The 13,981-nt window shown below is 35.2% G+C and overlaps 1 protein-coding gene across 5 annotated transcripts in view; it reads right to left on the bottom strand.

The window, feature by feature from the left end:
* The window catches only part of LOC108967235 (protein outspread), a 142,462-nt gene that overhangs the window by 64,664 nt on the left and 63,817 nt on the right, over positions 1–13,981 (bottom strand). For all 5 annotated transcript variants that reach the window (XM_018930529.1, XM_018930531.1, XM_018930530.1 and 2 more), the window contains one exon: positions 12,938–13,018. In XM_018930529.1, the coding sequence (XP_018786074.1) occupies positions 12,938–13,018 (81 nt within the window). The remainder of the gene's footprint in view (positions 1–12,937; positions 13,019–13,981) is intronic.

Genomic DNA, 13,981 nt, shown 5'->3' with positions numbered 1-13,981 from the left:
CAGTACACGCAGTTACATGGAATAATTTCCGATAATTTGCTTTGACAAGTTAATCGCAGCAATTTGCATGGAAATTTATCATAATTCCAAGCTACATGCGAATATTCGTTTATATACACCAATTTGTTAGTATGCTTGCAATACATACATATGTACGTCGAATATACAGCGAAAAATTGCGAAGCGTTCATAACTAAATACAACAAACCTTTTGTTGCACAACCGGGCTAACACGATGCTACTTAACTCCCTTGGCCAAAGGGGTGTACACCAAGGTCCAGCGTCTGCTATGCGCGCAGATAAATACCTTAATATCTACATACATATATATATGTATTATATATATATATATATATGTATGTATTGTACGTTTATGTTTGTGTGTGTGTAGACACTTTATGCACTAGTAGACAGGAAGCGAAAACGTTTCGTTTAGTTGCAAATACAGCTTTAAGAAAATCAACAACATCCTGCATCCCGCAAACATACAAAAATACAAGCATATATACATACATACATACATACAGATTCAATTTAATCGACGTTGCTGCCGCTGTTGCTGCCAGTGTATATAATTGTGGCGCGGCTGAGATGCTGTGCGACCGGTGCTACTCCTGTCTCTTATACACATCTAGATGTGTATAAGAGACAGCATATATACATACATACATACATACAGATTCAATTTAATCGACGTTGCTGCCGCTGTTGCTGCCAGTGTATATAATTGTGGCGCGGCTGAGATGCTGTGCGACCGGTGCTACTCGCTCTGGCAATGCGTTGATGGAAGTGCAAAAATGCGCACAAAACGTCAACGATAAGCTTTTACAACAAGATAAGATAGTTTGCATATCTGGCAGCGCGCCGCTCACATCGCGCCCGTCAAGACAGCTATGTACGAAACGGTGCCTCTCAGCAATCAGCAACTACTATTAAATGCAGGTATACATACATACATACGTACATGTGTATGTGTGTATGTTGGCCACATAATGATGACTTGTTGCCATATTGCAAAAGGGGACGTGCCACCGTAACAGCAACTGCTGCAATGCGCGAGCTTGCCACTTGCCCCAATGTACTTTGTGCACCGCGGAAATGCAGTCAATTCATTTAGTTTTTTTTTTATTATGCACTGTCTCCTTTAAAGCAGAAATGAAAAGCCACTTAATGTTACGTGAAAAGGAAGCATCTACGCGCCACAAAAAGTGTATAGCAAACAGACAGTCAGTCCGGCAGTGGGCCAGTCCGGGTGAGGGTAGTCAGCAACGGTGGTAGCAAAAGTGGTAAGACAACAAGTAGGAAATATAAGCGGTATGTATGTGTTTGTATAATGAAATCTGTGCGCAAAAAACAAAAAGCAAAAAAATAAAAATAAAAATAATACTTTCAACAACACTTGCAGGCCTAACAAGGTTGCAAGTTTGTTAGCGAACGCGTGCGCCTTGCGTTTTTATAGTCTCGCAACAAAGTTGCTAAAGAGAGTATTATAGTTTTGTTCACATAACGGTTGTTTGTAAGTCCTAAAACTAAAAGAGTCAGATATAGGGTTATATATACCAAAGTGGTCAGGGTGACGAGTAGAGTTGAAATCCGGATGTCTGTCTGTCCGTCCGTCCGTCTGTCCGTCCGTGCAAGCTGTAACTTGAGTAAAAATTGAGATATCATGATGAAACTTGGTACACGTATTTCTTGGCTCCATAAGAAGGTTAAGTTCGAAGATGGGCAAAATCGGCCCACTGCCACGCCCACAAAATGGCGGAAACCGAAAACCTATAAAATGTCATAACTAAGCCGTAAATAAAGATATTAAAATGAAATTTAGCACAAAGGATCGCACTAGGGAGGGGCATATTTGGACGTAACTTTTTTGGAAAAGTGGGCGTGGCCCCGCCCCCTACTAWCTTTTTTGTACATATCTCGAAAACTACTRTAGCTATGTCAACCAAACTGTATAGAGTCGTTTCCTTTAGGCATTTCAATATACAGTTCAAAAATGGAAGAAATCGGATAATAACCACGCCCACCTCCCATACAAAGGTTATGTTGAAAATCACTAAAAGTGCGTTAACCGACTAACAAAAAACGGCAGAAACACTAAAGTTTACGGAAGAAATGTCAGAGGGAAGCTGCATCCAGGCTTTTCTTAAAAATTGAAAATGGACGTGGTGTCGCCCACTTATGGACCAAAAACCATATCTCAGGAAGTACTCAACCGATTTCAATGAAATTCGGTATATAATATTTTCTTAATACACTGATGACATATACCAAATATGGGTGAAATCGGTTGACAACCACGCCTGAAATCTCGATTATCACTTTATCATGCGAGAGTATAAAACGTTCGGTGACACCCGAACTTAGCCTTCCTTACTTGTTTCTAATGCATTAGCTCCCAGCGGCAACTAGTGAAGTGGGGGAGCGCATTCAAGTTTTACGATTGGTGATTTTTTTAGCGAGACACTGGCATAATTATGAATAAATAAAATATGTTGGTTAATATTGATGATGATGCTGTTGATTATGCAGATGATAAAACTGCAAATTGAACGTTGGTGATGGAGTGGTAATGCAACAGCGCATTGATTAAAATCTTGTTGGTGTGGCGTTTTTGTTCGTATACATAGTACATCTGACGCCGAGCACTGGCAGGAGGTGCCCATTAATATTGCAGCACACTTTGCTTAACTTAACGAACATCCTGTTGTCGATTTGCAGAGTATAGTAAAAAAGCTTGGTAAAAATTCTGTAAATGCGTCGCGTTCATATTTTCAAAACACTTCCTTATACAGGGTCCGGCACTCATGTGTAACCAAATTCAGACCGTTCGCGCAGCCGTCGCACTGGAATCAGCTGTTTATAAATTTGCTGTATGACAGTTTTTAATATTGTTCCCAAGAGTACAAAAGCGTTTTGCCAAAAGTGAACGCAAAAAAAGTGATCAGCGATGGAATTCAAATGTAATAGTGTGATTGCTTTATATTTATCTGGAAAATCACAGCCAGCTACTGGTTGGGAGCTCAAACACTTTAATGTGAATAAAGTTTTTGTTTATCGCACCATTAAGCGTTACAATAATACTGGTAGCACCGCAAAACGCCATGGAGGTGGTCATCAAAAAACTGAGCCGAAATTCACGACGAAGTGCCAATCAAGTGGCTAAAGAACTGAAAAGATCCGACCGCAGCATCCTTCTCATATTGAAAAATGCGCTCAAGCCTACAAGTTCCAGAAGGCCCATGATCTCACACCGAAGCAGCAACAAGTAAGACTTGAGAGAGCGAAGCAGTTCCTTCGCTTGGCCGAAAGCGGTCAAATTCCGAACGTTGTGTTTTCTGACGAAAAAATTTTCCAATTGAGCAATTCGTAAACTCTCAAAACGATAGGGTTTACTTGACCGACCGTTCATACGAGAATCTAAGTCTTCGGTTGGCTACCAGGAGGCAGCACCCGCCACAAATGGTTTGTGCCGCTGTCACCGCAGATGGGCGCTCTTTAATTGTTTTCATCGAACCTGGCGTCAAAGTAAATGCGACATATTATCGGGAAAAGTTAACTTTGACTGCACTTTTAGCAACTATGTGTCCAGTTTGTATGGCAACTATATGCTATAGTGAGCCGACCTGAACAATTCTACGAACAGTTTTCCAGATTTCCAGATTGGTCGAACAAATTATTATACATTTTACTGCCAACCACCCATGAGATTGAAGCAAGCAATGAAAAAAAAAACGGCCAGAACTGATCAAAAGAAAAGGCTTCGTCTTCCCTCAAAACAACGTTAGATGACTCAGTAGAAACTGGGAGAGCTTGGCTGGAAAGTTTTGATGCATCCACCATATAACCCTGATCTTTCACCATGGGACTGTCATTTGCTTCGGTCAACGCAGAACTCCCTTAGTGGAGAAAAGTTGGCTTCTAGAGCCCTGTGAAAATTACTGATCGCCGAGAAAACATAAAAGTTTTACACTGATGAAATAATTTCTCTAGTGGAAAAATAGCAAAAAGTGGTCGACCAAAATGGTACAAATTTGGTTCATTAAAGTTCATTATAAATATAAAAAAAATAATTTGATCTTTGATTAGAAATATGAAATATTTTATATATGGTTTAAGCCCCACTTAAACAATTTTAATTAATTAAAGTACTTAGCTGTTTAATTTTAGAAGTAAATTTTATTTTTCTACAGGTTTTTCTTAATTGCTTATTAATACATCCAGGAAGCAGTTTTCATTGAAAGCGCAACGCAAACTGGCTCGATGCGTTTGCAGCGCATACTTAGCACATGCTCACCCGCTGTTATTACTGCCTTGTTTTTGCAAAAGCCAAACAAGAAGAGTGAGTTGCTGACACTTGCCACTCGTTCGCTGAAGTGGCACTGGCAGCTATCCGGTAGTTGAGGGCCTGCTACAAAGTACTTCATGCGACTTAGCCGCTTGCAAGGTTTTCAGTCTCGTATGAGGTATACTTTTATGCATAAGGAAATGCTGTAGTATAAAAGTTAATTAACACTAATTTATATACCATATTATGCATAATAATAATGACAATAAATAAATATGAGTGGCATCAAGTTGGTGAAGCGATGTCACAGCGTGTATTTGAAGGGTTTTTAAAAAAAATATGAGAGTGCCTGAAAAGGTTAAACAAGGTTACGTCACGTCATAGAGGTTTTATAGTTATGTTGCAAGGAGAATTTGTAAATAACTTTTTAACAAACTGTGATTTATGGTACCGCTATTTTGTAAACAGTTCTATAATCTTAATGGATATGCTATGTCTACTTTGCTGTTGCAAATTTCGGCACAAATGTGTTGAGCTAGAAACAAATGCTGTCAATAATGCAAGCAATTTCTGATATATTTTACTGCATAGGCTGAGAAGTCTTTAACCTGATCAAGAGATCTTCACAAACAAAAAAGTCTATCCTTGTCCCAACGTATTAAGTGATGAGAATACTATCAAAGTTTCACTCAATAATTCTCAAATTATTAGCGTTGTCACTTTCAGATCTCTGCTAGTTTAGAGTGGAAAAAAGTGAATTTCGTAATTTTATATTTATTTGAAAATGTAATAGAACTTATGACAGGACTTAGTACATTGTAATTGTAGCTAAATTTTTATAAATTAATATATATTATTATATTAATATATATTATTATATACATTATAATATATATTTTTTTCCTTTACTTGCTTTTTACATTGTTGCTTACTTAATTAAGGTAGAACTTACCGCCATGGCATTGAATATAAATTATGCTTCTTAAATTTGTCAGACACAATAATTACATAGTGTCTATGTGTCTATTTATAAACCTCTTTTCAAGTAAATATTTTAAGCTCAATAACAGCTCAGCACAGTGGTGGGCTTTCATAAACTGCTCCGGCATGCAAATGCATATCAACTGCATACAACTTTGCTGTCAATAACACCCATTACGCTTGTCACAGGAAATACAGAAGCCACTGTGATGCATACGAATGTACAAATATATATGAATACTTACTTATTTACATAGACATGCATAAACCCCAAAGACCGTCACCATTCACACCTGTCACACTTCCTAACGCTATAGGCGTAGTGACAAATTGCTGTAACCGTTAAATCTATTCATGAGCCGTCGTTGTCATACATTTTATTTTATATGTATTACATCGAAATGCTTCCCTAACCGTACGTTTCATGGTCTTAAAAAATATTATAACTTTGTTTACAGTCAAGATTTATATTCTAAACGAGGAACCTGTTGGTTTGTCAAGGAAGGTTATCACCTTCATTAAAATAGGATACTAAAATTAACTGTGAAGTTTTACGAAATTTTCTGACAACCATACAACAAGCCTCGAAATTACTCTATGAAATAACTTGAAAACATATTCCACGTAACTCTCCAAATAATTAAGTCTGTAAATACGTACAGATATTTAATTATTGGTTTTGGTGCATAATTATTTATAAATTCAATCCGATTTCCTTTTTTTTTTTGATGATGAAATAATTATTTACAAGGATTTTTCCAAAGTAAACCGGACTTTAAAAAAACAGAACAAATGGTTTTTTTTGGCAAAATCAATTTCCTTTATTCAAAATAGCTTCAATACAGCTTTTTGCACGGACCAAAAGCATGTCGAACGAGTGTTTTAGCATGTTGGCCGCCAGTCTGCCGGTGCAAGCCTTTTGAATGGCCTCTACGTCTGCATAACACTTTGGGCAAATGCATTTTTCCGAAAAGGAAGAAGTCGCACGGTGCCATATATGGTGAACACGGGGAGTGGTTAATGATTAAAATTCGATTTTTGGTTAAATAATCATCCTTCAAATGTTGGATTCTGAGAAATTTTTGATCGTCAGTCAATTTGAGCGGAACAAACCATGCACACACCTTTCGTAAACCCAAATGTTCGGTCAAAATGCGATAAATCGATGTTTTGAAGATGTTTAATTCAATTTCCATGAATTTCAATGATGATTTCGGCTGATTTTTATTCACCTACATGTTGATCGTCATTTATGTCCTCACGACCACTTTGAAATCGCTGAAACCACTCGTGCACTCCGTTACGGGATAGGCAATCAACGCCATAAACTTGTTTCATCAATTGAAACGTTTCGGTAAAAGTTTTACCAATTTTAAAACAAAATTTAATGTTGGCTCTTTGTTCGATGCTCATTTTCGTATCGATAACACAAACATGCTGACACTTAAAACGCAATAACTTCACTTCCAACCGATGAAATGTCATAAAAAAGATAGCAGATTCTAACGCACCAGTCGACATATAGATGGCGCCACCAAGGGGCGCTAGATCAAAAAGTCCTTTTTTACTTTAGAACGCAGTTTGTAGTTTATATTTAGATAAATTTTATATCTATGTCATAATAACTGTAATACGGGTTGGTTTAAATGCGGAAGGCGATGATCGACTGATACAGCGTCGTGTGACATAACAATTGCATTCATTTGTCCACAGGCTTCAAGAGAACGCTAGGTGGGATATTTATAAATTTTAAGAATCAAAATTCTATACGGGTTATATATGCGCCGACGATCAAACAAATGATTTTGTATATATTACTATATGTAATCATATAAATATTAAGGTATTTCGTTTTAGGAATTTTTATTTTAATAAAACTATTTTACCCTATGCAACATTTGTCAGGGGTGTATAAAAACGCATAACTACGTTGCTCTATTTTAAATATCTGCATTTAAATGTCGGTGCCGTAGACTTAATCCGCTACAAAATGTGTTAGGCATACTAAGTAAGCGGAGCATCGGTATTTAAGCTCCAGCACAAATACCGTGAATGACAATTAGCTATGAAATAACTATTCTGAAGTCATACATTTAGTTCATTTGAGAGTATTTAACGAGTACATGCGAGTATGGAAGACAATTTGTCTACTTGTCTACAAATTACTACATCTAGAAGAGCAAAGGCAATGTAGGAGGGTGTAGGAAGTGTTGCATATTTTGTTTGTTTTCATGTTCACATTTGAAAAATTTAGTAAAAAAAATGTGTGTAGGTGTTGGAAATAAGAACCATAAAGTAATAATGTACGCAGTCAGTTACAAATACGCTTCGTTTGCACTAATAAATCTGGCATTTATCACCTATTGCAAATTATCTATTAACCATATTGGGTCTACCGACAACACGCCAGCTCACATTCTTATATACGTGTATTTCTATTTCAAATCAGTGCAACTAATTAGCATTTTTACGCGCATGAATAAATAATAAAAAACACAGCTAATAAATAATTTATAAAAACGAAATTCAAATATTGAATTTATAGGGTGTTTCACTACGTTGATAATTGAAATATTTTTTGAAGAACTTTTATAATACAGAAGCGGCCAATGGTATAAAATTTACGGTAGCCTTTATGATTCACTGTGTGACTGTCAAGTTTACTCTCTTTGTAACGGCATTCGATTATAAAGAAATCTCAATGGCTACAAATTCGATATTCATGTGTGATCACATTTCTATTGGATTGAAAGCAAATAAATCAATAAATTTTTAGTGTATTAACTATTTTAAAATAATTATTATAACTATCATATTAAGTATTTGTTTTAAGCTCCTGGAAGACCACCCTATAAATGAGCATAAAAGAATAAACCTAACATTTGGTGAATACATACATATATAACCCACTCATTTTTGCCACTGCGGTTTATACATGTACAAAATATATGTGTACATACGTATATATGTAAGTATATACATATATACATATATATATGTAATATGCTCGTGTGTGATTTATCCTTATAAGTACTAATTGCTAAATAAAAATGCCAGCATTGTTTAGGCGTTTCATCTCATTCATGATTTTCTAAACAGTCCAGAGGTGCCTGCATTCTTTGTTCAATGCAGCTCATTAAAATGCATTTTTGGTTGCAGTTTCGTTTTTTCATCGCATTTATAGATATCATTATTCAAATTGTGCATTAATGCTTTTCATTGAGGTGCAGTAGTGATGTGGGAGCTGGAGAACAGACGTGCCATTTAAAGGTGCAGCAAATTTGTTGTTTGGTGTTTCCATATACACATAGTATATGTACATACATATATTATACATATTAAGTATATACATATATTTGACAAATAAAACAAAAATTATTATTAACTTCAGCTTCACCGAAGCTTAATACTGTTCCCAAATAAAAATAATTTGGTTTTCGGTCAGTTGGTATGGCAACTATATGTTGTAGTGATCCGATCTGAATAAATTGTTCGGACATTGAACGGTTCTTTTTTTAAAGTAACTCTTGTTTGTTCAGAGATAGTAACTAAAAATTCTTTAATATAGGAACTGAATTTACATCATTCAGTTTGTATGGCAGAATGCTATTGAGGTCCGATATCGGTGGTATCGACAAATGAGCAGTTTCCTTGAGATAAAAGAACGTGTGAAAAATTTCATATCGGTATCTCAGATATTGAGAGATTAGTTCGCGTATATACAGACTTATAGACGCGCATGGTAAAATCGACGCAGCTTGTCACCCTGATCATTTATACTATATATCGTTATATATAAAAATCACTGAACCGATTTTAAATGTAATTGCACACCGTGTGCAATTTGATCCAACTCGAGGAACAGGGTAGCTTACATCTCTATTTATAATCACAATGTTATATTATTGCAAATTATTTGTATATTATTTGTCTGTTATTTGACAGATAGAATTATTTGTTAGCTCCAAAAGTTTCTAACAGATGGCGTTATGTTAAAAGTACAAACGTCTTATAGAAGCTACAGTTTATTAGCATAATCACAAATTATTTTAATATTTAAATACAAAATTGATTTAGGTACAGCTTAGTTTCAGCAATACGTAATTATTATGCTATTAAATTTGTGTTTTTAACATAGCACCATCTATTAAATGCTTACTCAATCCAGCCAATAGTTAACGTCATCTGTTATAATATTTTGGAGGATAATTGCGACTGTCATATAATAGACAAAGACTCAACAACGCTCGAAGCAGAGAGGCACGATGCAAGCGTGTTGAAAGGGCATTGAACTGCCAAATAATTTATGCAATGTTCTTGAGGAAAAAAAAAAATGAATTGATTCGGAGTATTTTTTCGAATATACAGGGTGATTACTTGAATCATAACTGGCTCCGTGAGCGGGCTATTTTGGCAGCCAAAAATGTTGATGTTTTAAATCAGTCGATACTGTTCTTAGTGAAAATGAAAGTGTAAGTTTTCTAATTGAATTCACTAGATAATGTACACCCGGAATGCCACCACATAGTATTCGATTAAAGAATGGTTCAACTAATTTTCTCCTGCGTAATTTGGATCCACCTCCATTATGCAATGGTGCGAGTTTGGCTATCAAAAATATCAATGTAAATGTTCGTGAAGCAACCAAATCATCTGGAAAGTTTAAAGATGAAGTGGTCCTGTTGCCACGTATTGTAATGATACCATCGGATCCTACGGTATCCTTCAGGAGCTACAATTTCCGGTTCGTTTAGCTTTTGCAATGACGATAAATAAATCTCGAGGCCAAACAATGTCCATTTGTGGTTTAGATTTGGGAAATCCATGTTTTTGTCATGGAAACTATATGTTGCATGTTCACTTGTAGGAAAACCGTCGTATCTATTTGTGCTAGCTAAATACGGATTAACCAAAAATATTGAGCACCTATTTGTGCTAAATTAAATTTAGATTAAAAGTATTGATAATTCAAAATATTGAAACTTATTCTTAAAGATTTAAAACTATCTGTTAGGAATTTAAATAAAAAAAATTATTTTTTAATTAATTCTTTTGTATTAACTGTTACCAAATTCAATAGTATGAAAATTTTGTTCAATCGTATTAAAAGTCCTTCCCCTTCAAATTTCAATCCAGTGGATTCTTATACCAGCTTTAACGTTCCGGTCTTCGTTCGTACATAATAATTTCCTTGTATTAAGGGGTAACTGTTCCCCGTGAAGACTCTATACCAATATAATATAACAAAAAAATTAGCCACAGCAACAAGTGACAGGGTCTGCTAGTCTTTATACATATATGAAAATTACGTGTCATGCTGTTTGACCCTTAACTACTGAACCGATTTTAGCAAAATTTAACATGCTGTGTTCAGTTCGAACCAACTTAGAAGATAAGAACAAAAATAACAGTGAAAGCTCTATTAAATGGACGCTCTATTAAGGGGGCATCTCCTTTAATCATGCACATTGGCCGGTCCCACAATTTATTGATATTTATTAAGTACCATCTACTGGCGGACAACTCTATTAACTGGACAGAAAGGCTGGTAACCAGACATTGAAAAAGCAGCCTTAAATTTGTTATTTTTATACTCTCGAAACAAAGTTGCTAAGGAGAGTATAATAGTTTTGTTCACATAACGGTTGTTTGTAAGTCCTAAAACTAAGAGTCAGATATATGTAGGGTTATATATGTATACGAAAGTGATCAGGGTGACGAGTAGAGTTGAAATCCGGATGTCTGTCTGTCCGTCCGTCCGTGCAAGCTGTAACTTGAGTAAAAATTAAGATATCAAAATGAAACTTGGTACACGTCGAAGATGGGTAAAATCGGCCTACTGCCACGCCTACAAAATGCCAAAAAACCAAAAACCTATAAAGTGTCATAACTAAGCCATAAATAAAGATATTAAAATGAAATTTGGCACAAAGGATCGCATTAGGGAGGGACATATTTGGACATAAATTTTTTGGAAACTACTATAGCTAAGTCAACCAAACTCTATATAGTCGTTTCCTTCAGGCATTTCCATATACAGTTCAAAAATGGAAGAAATCGGATACTACGCCCACTTCCCATACAAAGGTTATGTTGAAAATCACTAAAAGTGCGTTAACCGACTAACAAAAAACGTCGGAAACACAAAATTTTACGGAAGAAATAGCAGAAGGAAGCTGCAGCCATGCTTTTTTTAAAAATTGAAAATGGGCGTGGCATCCCCACTTATGGACCAAAAATCATATCTCAGGAACTATTCGACCGATTCCAATGAAATTCAGTGCATAATATTTTTTTAACACCCTGATGATATGTACGAAATATGGGTGAAATCGGTTCACAACCACGCCTTCTTCCAATATAACACTATTTTGAATTCCATCTGATGCCTTCTCTTTATAATATATACATTAGGAACCAATGATGATAGCGATATAAAACTTTACACAAATACGGTATTTGTGGAAAAATTGTCGTGATCGGACTATAACTTTTCAATACAATTAAAATAAATGAAAACACAGTGCAATACTCAAAGTACACAAACTGATCTACTCTAATTAATTTTACAGCAAAAACAAAAAAAAAAACCGATAATGAAATCTCGATTATCACTTTATCAGCCAGAGTATAAAATGAAGACAGTACCGCGTGGCCCGATCCACTAGTATATATACATATATGTATATTTGATAAGTTGTTTCGACTTTTCGTTCTACATGTTACAAACTTAGGTCCATATTCAACACATACATATTGCACACTAGTAAGCATTGATTTATCTAATTCTTATATATTATACATTAAAATGTACAATATTTTTAGATGGCTATTACAAAAAAACTTTATAATTGCAAAGTTTTTGTTTATTATTTGATTGACAATCGTTTCGTGTGACTATTTAATAACTTTTACTGTAAACTTTGATTCGTGTGCTGTGAACCGGGCGTGAACCGTAATTATAAAATTTTTTTAAATAAGTATTATTGATTAAAATAATGTCTAGTATTTGCTAGATTCTGGAAATTTCACATAGACAATTTCTTTAACAAAATATCAGCTGTCGTCTATGCGTCCATAGGAGAGCAGCGAATCGATCAAATTATATCAGATGTTCAAACAAACGGGCGCACTTGCGTTGAAACCCTCTATTAATATACAAGCAGTTATTTTTTCCTTTGCTGCATAAATTCTTGTTTCAATGACAAAACACGTTTTAGTAACCCCAAAGTTTGGTCTCATATGAATTTATTTTAAGCTTTAAAATTTCGAAATCAACAAAATAAATTCATTGTTAATTTCAATATTTTGCCATGTTTGGTATCAATTCTTAAAAAAAATTTTTGGTAGCATTGTGAAGGCACAATTTCCGACCAGAAAACGAAGCTTAAAGATAGCGAGCGAAAACATTGTAATCGATGACGGATATTACTAAATGTCGTCATTTAAACTTTTACTTGCTACAACTGAAATCACGCATTTGAATCATTATTATTATTTACCATTATCATTATTACCTATTTAAAAGGAAAATATAAATATGAATTTTCCAAAAATGTACATTTTAATGATTATATTAGTTATACATTTCATTATAAAATTATTGATATTGTTTATATAGTATAACAGCATTGTTAGTAAAGTTTAAAAAAATAAAACTTAGCTTACCTTCGTTCTGTACAACGGATTGCTAAAGTCCCAATCGGGTGCTACGAAGAGGTAACCGCATTTTGAAACCTTGCGTGATGCCTTGAAATCGGAAAGAAAACATACATAATGACAGTTTAGTTATAAATATAAATTAGTTGAGCAATAGACAGATAAGACATATTTCTTAATTAAGACCACAATTTCGATGAGAGTTCTCGAAATTATATAGGAAACGATTATGCGCAACAAAAAACCGCTAGCCAGATTAAACGTGAATAATATGATTTTTATTTTGTGCTGTGGCTGCTAATCTAATACACCAACAGTAAATATAGCGAAATGAATAGGGAAATAATATTAAGTAATTTCCTACAATAAAGCGCACAAAAAGTGCCGATATTTTTCGCGCCTAAGAAACAACAACAGTGGCAGCCAACTTTTGATTGCTCCAATTTACTTTATTTTCTGTGTATTGTTTTTATCTTATTTTTAGGGCCATTACGTGCACTGTCGCCGTGGCTACCGGACAGTCGTTGCGCGTGTAAGTACTTTAACCGCAAAATTGAACGTGAGTATTATGGAGGACTGCTGGTGTATACAGACGATTGAACTGTATGAGTGTTTGTGATTGTGTGTTTCGCGAAACCCATTGACATGACTAATAGTGAATGGTAACGACAATTACGTGAAGACAATCGCTGAATGAGGCTCAGCCACCTACAGACCGAACGACCAACTAACCAACAAACGCGGCACTCACTAATCAACGACCCAACAACCCCAACAAACGACCGCCTTATCTTTGGTTTGGAGTCGAGCGTGGTCAGAGAGGATTTCGGCAGCATAGAGCCAAATGCCGAAAAAATGGCAATTGTTGTATGGACGCAAAAGCGCCGCTCTGAATTTTTTGGAAAATATCAAAACAGAAGTAAATTAGGAAAATAATAAAAATAGGAGAAGTGATGGAGATGGAGATATTCCAAGAAACACACAAAAAAGTAAACGAGTAAATGCAAGCAAAAGAAATAGACGAAAACGAACAACAATTAAGAAAATGAATAA

The sequence above is a fragment of the Bactrocera latifrons genome, unplaced genomic scaffold (assembly GCF_001853355.1).
Source record: "Bactrocera latifrons isolate USDA-ARS-PBARC rearing strain unplaced genomic scaffold, ASM185335v1 scaffold_180, whole genome shotgun sequence".
Taxonomy (NCBI): Eukaryota; Metazoa; Arthropoda; class Insecta; order Diptera; family Tephritidae; genus Bactrocera; species Bactrocera latifrons.
The sequence above is the reverse complement of the archived record's forward strand: the minus strand, read 5'-3'. Positions and strand labels throughout refer to the sequence as shown.